The sequence below is a fragment of the Myxocyprinus asiaticus genome, chromosome 11, assembly GCF_019703515.2.
Source record: "Myxocyprinus asiaticus isolate MX2 ecotype Aquarium Trade chromosome 11, UBuf_Myxa_2, whole genome shotgun sequence".
NCBI classification, from domain to species: domain Eukaryota; kingdom Metazoa; phylum Chordata; class Actinopteri; order Cypriniformes; family Catostomidae; genus Myxocyprinus; species Myxocyprinus asiaticus.
The window spans coordinates 35,126,338-35,135,054 of NC_059354.1; the positions used below are offsets into that span (position 1 = coordinate 35,126,338).

At 39.0% G+C, this 8,717-nt stretch overlaps 1 protein-coding gene across 12 annotated transcripts in view; it reads left to right on the forward strand.

Annotated features, from left to right (window-relative positions):
- The window catches only part of LOC127447679 (lysine-specific demethylase 6A-like), an 84,841-nt gene extending 76,544 nt beyond the window's left edge, over nucleotides 1–8,297 (forward strand). For 9 of the 12 annotated variants that reach the window (XM_051709647.1, XM_051709649.1, XM_051709650.1 and 6 more), the window contains 7 exons: nucleotides 1,011–1,159; nucleotides 1,288–1,402; nucleotides 1,875–2,062; nucleotides 2,385–2,526; nucleotides 2,636–2,762; nucleotides 3,947–4,117; nucleotides 7,385–8,297. In XM_051709647.1, the coding sequence (XP_051565607.1) occupies nucleotides 1,011–1,159; nucleotides 1,288–1,402; nucleotides 1,875–2,062; nucleotides 2,385–2,526; nucleotides 2,636–2,762; nucleotides 3,947–4,117; nucleotides 7,385–7,417 (925 nt within the window). In that variant the 3' untranslated portion in view covers nucleotides 7,418–8,297. Of the gene's footprint in view, nucleotides 1–1,010; nucleotides 1,160–1,287; nucleotides 1,403–1,692; nucleotides 1,739–1,874; nucleotides 2,063–2,384; nucleotides 2,527–2,635; nucleotides 2,763–3,946; nucleotides 4,118–7,384 lie in introns of those variants that run through there. The other 3 variants (XM_051709654.1, XM_051709652.1, XM_051709657.1) reach the window with 3 other exon arrangements.
- The last annotated feature ends 420 nt before the right edge of the window (nucleotides 8,298–8,717 follow it).

The window sequence follows — 8,717 nt, forward strand, 5'->3', positions numbered from 1 at the left end:
TAAATAAATTCTATTTTACACATCTGTTTGCACACAAAAAAACAAAAAAAATGTTTAAGATTCAGCCCAAGAGGTCAGTCTGTAATGTTTAGATTCTCAACTGGTAAAATATTTTTGTGAAATTACAGGTCAGAGATGACCAAACTTGAGCTAAAATATGAAATTTCTTTGCATATGTTTGCATACTCCCATTTACATGCATATGAATGGAAGTGAATGAAGCTCAAAATTTAGTCCACTCACCCCTTCATTTTACTTATTTGAGTATTGATGCTGATTTATAAAACAATAAGCCAGGGGCCTGGGTAGCTCAGCGAGTATTGACACCGACTGCCACCCCTGGAGTCGTGAGTGCAATCCAGGGTGTGCTGAGTGACTCCAGCCAGGTCTCCTAAGCAACCAAATTGGCCCGGTTGCTAGGGAGGGTAGAGTCACATGGGGTAACCTCCTCGTGGTCACGATTAGTGGTTCTCGTGGTAAGATCGCGGAGAGTAGCATGAGCCTCCACATGCTAGGAGTCTCCGTGGTGTCATGCACAACGAGCCACGTGATAAGATGCATGGATTGACTGTCTCAGAAGCGGAGACAACTGAGACTTGTCCTCCGCCATCCGGATTGAGGTGAGTAACTGCGCCACCACGAGGACCTACTAAGTAGTGGGAATTGGGCATTCCAAATTGGGAGAAAAAGATATAAATAAATAAATAAAACAATAAGCCACTCAAGGTGATGTGTTGCAGGGATTTTTGCTACACATCATGGGTAACAGCACCCTTAAGCAGTAGTAAAATCAATGTAGCACATGGATTGTCGTGGCTTAGTGCTGTCAAGATGCAGCAAATTGAGCATCATGTGCACCCTTGAAAATTAAAAGTCTGAAGAAGGATTGTGTTGGAATTAAATGACCCTATTAAAACAGACTCATAGAGCACAGATGAAGCAGTGTTGTGATGGAACAGGAAGACATGTTAGGTCACTGTATTTGACCCCTCTGCCCTGTGGCCTTGCAGGTGGAAGCTGCAGCTGGCTGAGTTGAGTAAGCTGCCTGCCTTTGCACGGGTGGTGTCTGCAGGGAATCTGCTCAGTCATGTGGGCCACACCATTCTTGGCATGAACACAGTCCAGCTCTATATGAAGGTCCCAGGCAGCAGAACACCAGGTCAGTTTATTGGTATGCAAGCACATGAATCTCCCACTGGCAGAACTCCTTAAATACAGAACAAAGTTGAGAATGAAAAAGGGGGTAGTTAAAGAAAACACTCTAAACACTGTTGTCTTCCAATTCAGGTCATCAGGAAAATAACAACTTCTGCTCTGTGAACATTAACATCGGCCCAGGAGATTGTGAATGGTTTGTTGTTCCTGAGCCATACTGGGGTGTCATGAATGATTTCTGTGAAAAGTAAGCATAAAAAAAAAAAATAATAATTTTATTAAAATAGCACCTTCTCTTATTTGGGTTTCACCTCCAGTTTAAAGGGATAGTTCAGGCTAAAATGAAAATTCTTTCATTGATTCACCCTCATGTTGTTCCAAACCTGTATGACTGACTGACTTCTGTGGAACACAAAAAGGAGATGTTACACAGAATGTTAGTCTCAGTCACCATTCACTTTCATTGCATCTTTTTTTCCATACGATGAAAGTAAATAGTGACTGAGGCTGCCTAACATTTCCTTTTGTGTTTCACAGAAGAAAGTCTTGTCAGTTTGGAATAGCATGAGGGTGAGTAAAGAATAACAATTTAAATTTTTGAGTGAAATATCGCTTAAATGTCACAATATGAAAATAAGCATGCTTTGAAGAGTACGTACCTAAATATTAGGCTTGTATATGTGCTGACTGACATGTTCCTCACTATCTTTTCTATAAAGGAACAATATTAATTACCTAATGGGCTCATGGTGGCCAAATCTAGAGGATTTGTATGAGGCCAGTGTTCCAGTATATCGCTTTATCCAGCGACCAGGTGATCTTGTCTGGCTCAATACAGGCACAGTGCATTGGGTTCAGGCCATTGGCTGGTGCAACAACATTGCCTGGAATATAGGACCACTCACTGGTAAATATGTCAAGTTGTTTTTTGCTGCTGTTGAATCATCAGTTCTGTTCCAAAATATAGGCACACAACGCTCTACATAGGCAGTAAATGTTAATAGTCAGATTAGAGTCTGACATTAAAGGAATAGTTCACTAAAAAATTTAAATGTTGCTTCAAACCTCTATGTAACCTCTAACGATTTTCATTGAGTAATGATAATACATTTCTGTCTGCTTCTCACCCAAAACTATTGTTTGATATTTCAGGTGATTTATTGATTAGTCAAATTACAATTTTATATGTTTGTTAAGAAGCAGCATTGTCATTATGTGTCTGTTTTCAGTGCATCAGTACAAGTTAGCTTTGGAGCGCTACGAGTGGAACAAACTCCAGAGTGTCAAATCCATTGTTCCAATGATTCACCTCTCTTGGAACATGGCCAGGAACATCAAAGTATCAGACCACAAGCTCTTCGAGATGATCAAGTGAGTCTGTTGCACCACATTTATGATTGTGATCATGCTTTAAATTGGACTGAAATCTCAATCAGATCAATGGAAATGTTGAACATGTCCTTTCACTGTTGCATCTTAGGTACTGTTTGTTGAGGACACTAAAGCAGTGTCAGATGCTGAGAGAAGCTCTTCTAGCTGCTGGCAATGAGCTAGTTTGGCATGGGAGGACCAAGGATGAGCCTGCTCACTACTGTAGCATCTGTGAGGTGTGCTATATTCTTCATTAAGCCTTTTCGGATTTGGAAAAGCATAAGTTTTGAAAATATTTCAAGGTGGATTAGAAGTGGGGGCCTGGGTACCTCAGCGAGTATTGACGCTGACTACCACCCCTGGAGTCGCAAGTTCGAATCCAGGGCGTGCTGAGTGACTCCAGCCAGGTCTCCTAAGCAACCAAATTGGCCCGGTTGCTAGGGAGGGTAGAGTCACATGAGATAACCTCCTCGTGGTCGCAGTTAGTGGTTGTCACTCTCAGTGGGGCGCGTGGTAAGTTGTTTGTGGATCGCGGAGAATAGCATGAGCCTCCACGTGCGGAGTCTCTGCGGTGTCATGCGTAGCGAGCCACATGATCCACCACCCGGACTGAGGTGAGTAACCAGGCCACCACGAGAAGCTACTAAGTAGTGGGAATTGGGCATTCCAAATTCAAAAAAAAAAAGAAAAAAAAGTGGACTAGAAGTAGTCTTTGACCAGCTGAATACTATTCAATTTTAAATTAATCATGGGTGACACGTACGCCTGCGAATAGTGTATTTCTTCTGTGGCATTAGATTCTGAAAAATGTAGCTTTTGTGTAATGCTGCATCCACTACGGTAGGTGACCGTATAAAATCCAAGACCAACGTCATGTCACTTGTTAAGGAGGTTGAATAGTTGCCAACAAAACCATTACTTAGTGCACCTTTAAAGGGATAGTTCATCAAAAAATGAAAAATCTGTCATCATTTACTCACCCTCATGGTTTCATACCTGTTTGACTGACTGACTTCCGTGGCACACAAAAGGAGATCTAATGCACAGTGTTAGCCTCTGTCACCATTCACTTTAACTTTTTAGAAAAAATCTGCAAAGGAAAGTGAATAGTGACTGAGGCATACATTCTGCCTTACATCTGCTTTTGGACCTCCCAGCCGGGAAAAAAAAAAAAAAGCTAATCCAGATTTGGAACAACATTAGAGTGCGTTAATGATGACATTTTTCATTTTTTGGATGAACTATCCCTTTAAATTACTAGTGCTTGTAGAATAGTGGAATTCTTTAATTTGTACCCCTGTATGTCTCATTTTAATCTATTTCCCTGTATGTCTCATTTTAATCTATTGGGTCTTTTCCATCCATGGACTTGTTCCATTTAAAAAAAAAAAAAAAAATTGTATTCCATTTGTTTCCCAAGGTGGAGGTCTTTGACCTGCTGTTTGTCACCAGTGAGAGCAACTCACGAAAAACATATGTGGTACACTGCCAGGAATGCGCTCGAAGATGCAGCCCTAACTTTGAAAACTTTGTGGTTTTAGAGCAGTACAAAATAGAAGACCTCATGCAAGTGTATGACCAGTTCACATTAGTAAGTCACAGAGCCTTTACATTGACCTCCTCTTGAAGAAGCTTGTATATTAGCTTAAATATTATATTAATGTTATCATATATGACCTGCTCCATCATTTTAAATTGTATTGAGCCAGAAACACATTTTGAGTTTTATGCACTAACAAATGTCTCAGCTTTTAATCAATCATGTAATCAATAATCGATCATTTAATCATTATGTTCCTATGCCAAACTGTTGCCGAGATATTATCATTTAAATGTGGGCTGTCATAAGCCCTTGTTTTTGAGAAACAACAGTAAAACACTCTGAAATTAGTTGTATCTACTTTGCATCTGTTGTTGCATCTCTGACAGTGATGGTGATTAATCTAGTTTGAAAGCTGAGACCTTGTTTTATCAAAAATAAAAATAAAAAACATCTTGAAAATTTAGTGTTTGACCTAATTTCAGATTTCTCCAAAAATGGCCCGTTGCAACTACTTCCAACTCAAAATGATAGAACTTGTCACATATGATGAAAGGGATAGTCCCAAAATGAAAATTTACATCATTTACTGACCCTCATGTCACTGAAACCAAACCTATTTTTTCAAACCCGAATGACTTTCTTCTGTGGAACATCAAAGACTTTTAGTTGAATTTCTGAGCATTTCTTTTCCATACAATGGATGTGGATGGTGAACAACGGCTGTCAAGCCTATAAAAGAACAAAAGTAGTTAAAGTCCTTGTGACTTGTGCACTATATCTGAATAACTATAATATTCACAGAAATTCTTGCTTGGTAGCCTTGGTCATCACTCACTCTCATTCTTTCTCATCATCATGGAAAGAGCAGTCAAGGCATTCTACTATAAATAACTCCTTTTGTAGATTTTTTTTTTTTTTTTTTTTATTATTTTTTTTTTTTACTGTTTTAAGCTTACGTGTGAGACATGTACAGTTGAAGTCATACATTTACATATACTTAGGTTGAAGTTTTTCATTTTTTAACCACTCCACAAATTTCATATTTGCAAACTATAGTTTTGGCAAGTCGTTTAGGACACCTACTTTGTGCTTTACACGAGTAATTTTTCCAACAATTGTTTACAGACAGATTGTTTCACTTTATCACAATTCCAGTGGGTCAGAAGTTTACATTCACCAAGTTAACTGTGCCTTTCAGCAGCTTGGAAAATTTCAGAAAATGATGTCAAGCCTTTAGGCAATTTGCCAATTAGCTTCTGATAGGTCAATTGGAGATGCACCTGTGGATATACTTAAAGGCCTACCTTCAAATTCAGTGCCTTTCTGCTTGGCATCATGGGAAAATCAAAAGAAATCAGCCAAGACCTCAAAACAATTGTGGACCTCCACAAGTCTGGTTCATACTTGGGAGCAATTTCCAAACGCCTGAAGGTACCACGTTCATCTGTACAAACAATAATATGCAAGTATAAACACCATGGGACCACACAGCCATCATACTGCTCAGGAAGGAGACACATTCTGTCTCCTAGAGTTGAATGTAGTTTGGTGCGAAAAGTGCAAATCAATCCCAGAACAACCGCAAAGGACCTTGTGAAGATGCTGGAGGAAACAGGTAGACAAGTATCCATATCCACAGTAAAACAAGTCCTATATTGACATAACCTGAAAGGCTGCTCAGCAATGAAGAAGCCACTGCTCCAAAACCGCCATAAAAAAGCTAGACTACAGTTTGCAAGTGTACATGGGGACAAAGATCTTACTTTTTAGAGAAATGTCCTCTAGTTAAATTTAACTGTTTGGCCATAATGACCATCATTATGTTTGGAGGAAAAAGGGTGAGGCTTGCAAGCCAAAGAACACCATTCCAACCATGAAGCATGGGTGTGGCAGCATCTTGTTGTGGGGGTGCTTTGCTGCAGGAGGGACTAGTGCACTTAACAAGATAGATGGCATCATGAGGAAGGAAAATTATGTGGATATATTGAAGCAACATCTCAAGACATCAGCCAGGATGTTAAAGCTTGGTCGCAAATGGGTCTTCCAAATGGACAATGACCCCAAGCATACCTCCAAATTTGTGGCAAAATGGCTTAAGGACAACAAAGTCAAGGTATTGGAGTGGTCATCACAAAGCCCTGACCTCAGTCCGATAGAAAATTTGTGGGCAGAACTAAAGCGTGTGCGAGCAAGGAGGCCTAAAAACCTGACTCAGTTACACCAGTTCTGTCTGGAGGAATGGGATAATATTCCAGCAACGTTTTGTGAGAAGCTTGTGGAAGGCTACCCAAAACGTTTGACCCAAGTTAAAGAGCACCTATTATGGTTTTTAAACATGCCTAATTTTGTTTTAAAGGTCTTATACAATAGATTTACATGCATCTAAGGTAAAAAAAGAAAAGAAAAAAAACAAACACTTTAATTTGCTCATAATTTAAATTGCAGCATTACCTTTTTTTCCCCAGTGTCAGTGTTCATTGATCCGTTCTAAAGGATTCATTCTAAACTCCTCCTTTCAGAGAGCCTACTCTGCTCTGATTGGTCAGATGTCCCAGTCTGTTGTGATTGGTCTACTACTTAGTGTAGTGTTTGAGGGTAGGTCAAAGCTGTTCGCGAGCAACTAATGAAGACCAGAGGCGGGTTTTTTGTTACAAAGTTACTAGGTTAGTACAGGAAGTAAGTCTGGAATTACTAATAACTTGTTTCAGGTGTTCAGAATTGGTTCTTTCTTTTGGGTGTCAGTAACTCCATTTGTTGTGCACTTTGATTTTTGAAACTTTGCAGACTTTTTAACATTCACAAACAGCTATATAACACTACATGAAAGGTAATATTTGAAAAAACATAATATGTGCTCTTTAAACAATTTCAGGGCAATGCTACCAAATACTAACACAGTGTATGTAAACTTCTGACCCACTGGGAATGTGATGAAAGAAATAAAAGCTGAAATAAATCATTCTCTCTACTATTATTCTGACATTTCACATTCTTAAAATAGTGCTCCTAACTGACCTAAGACAGGGAATGTTTTCTACGATTAAATGTCAAGAAGTGTGAAAAACTGATTTTAAATGTATTTGGCTAAGGTGTATGTAAACTTTTGACTTCAACTGTACATGCATTGTAAGAAACTATTTGAAAAATAAAACAAAAAGTGGAATAACTCCTTTTGTGTTCCACAGAAGTCAGTCGTAAATGACAGAATTTTCATATCTGGTTGAACTATCGCTTTAATGTTCCCTGGTGTATCTTGCTCCTGTACTTATTTAAAATGAATGATTAAGCTTTAATATCCTCTTGGTTTCTCCACAGGCCCCACCACTTCCCTCCTCCTCCTCATCTTGACGTTAACATTAACGGTTCTTCGGATAACACCCTGGAACGCAACATTCCTTTCTGATATTCAGGAGACCTGACCCAGTTCCACACCACTGATTTCTGTAGCAAACTCCACAAGGCTGCTGATTCTAAGCTGTTTGTCTATACAACCTTGCCAAGTATGGAGTGTCGGCCTGCTAGAGTGAAGTGGCATCGCCTTCATCTTCAGGACTGTTTCAGCTTGTTCAGCACCACTTCTCTTTGAAACACATTGACAAATTGACTAATTGCAGATATACAGTATATCACAAATGGCAAAATCACTCAGACTACTGACTCTTTTTCCTTTTTCTGTTCCCTTAATCTTTTTTTTGTTCTTTCTCTTTTCTTGTACTTCATGTATGGACTGATACATGATTATTTTCCTTTAATCTTATTTCCACTTAAGTAGTACCGTAGCTGGATGTTTTTGTTCTAAATTTCTTAAGGCAACAAAAAAAGTTGAAGAAAATTGCAATGTGAATTTATTATTATTATTATTATCTCCTTAAGGAAAAAGTGTGGGGTGTGGGGGGGATAGCCAAATCACAAAGAAAAATGGGTTGCACAGACTAAGGAGTAAACTTTTTGTTTTTTTGCTTTGTTTCTAATCTTGTAAATTTACACTATTTATAAATATTTATTGCTTGAAAATATTTGTTGATGGAATGCTGTTATTTTTTTCCAGAGTTCCTGCCTTTAAATTTTATGGAGTAATGTCATTTTGAACATTTCTCTTGTTACACTTTTCTATACATGAATAAAACTGCTTAGCAAGCATTGTACAGAAACATGAAGATTGATATGGTTTATGGGTTACTAAACAAAAATGTTTTTGTAATTAAAATATTCTCCTTATATGATGAAAGTTCTTGTCTCAGGTGTGAATTTTATTTATATGAATTAACAGTTAACTTTTGCTTTATACACTGATGAACGGAAACATTATGACCACCTGTGCCTAACGTGCTGTTGCTCCACCGTGCTACCAAAACAGCACCAACCCGCCGAGGCATGGACTCTACAAGAAGATGTTCTGTGGTATCTGGCACCAAGACATTAGCAGCAGGTCCTTCGAGTCTTGTGAGGTGGAGCCACCATGGATAGTACTTGTTGGTCCAGCACATCCCACAGATGCTCAATCGGATTGAGATCTAGGGAATTTGGAGGCCAGGGCAACACCTTGAACTCTTCATGTTCCTCAAACCATTCCCGAACAATGTGTGCAGTGTGACAGGGCACATTATCCTGCTGAAAGAGGCCACTGCCATCAGGAAATACCATTGCC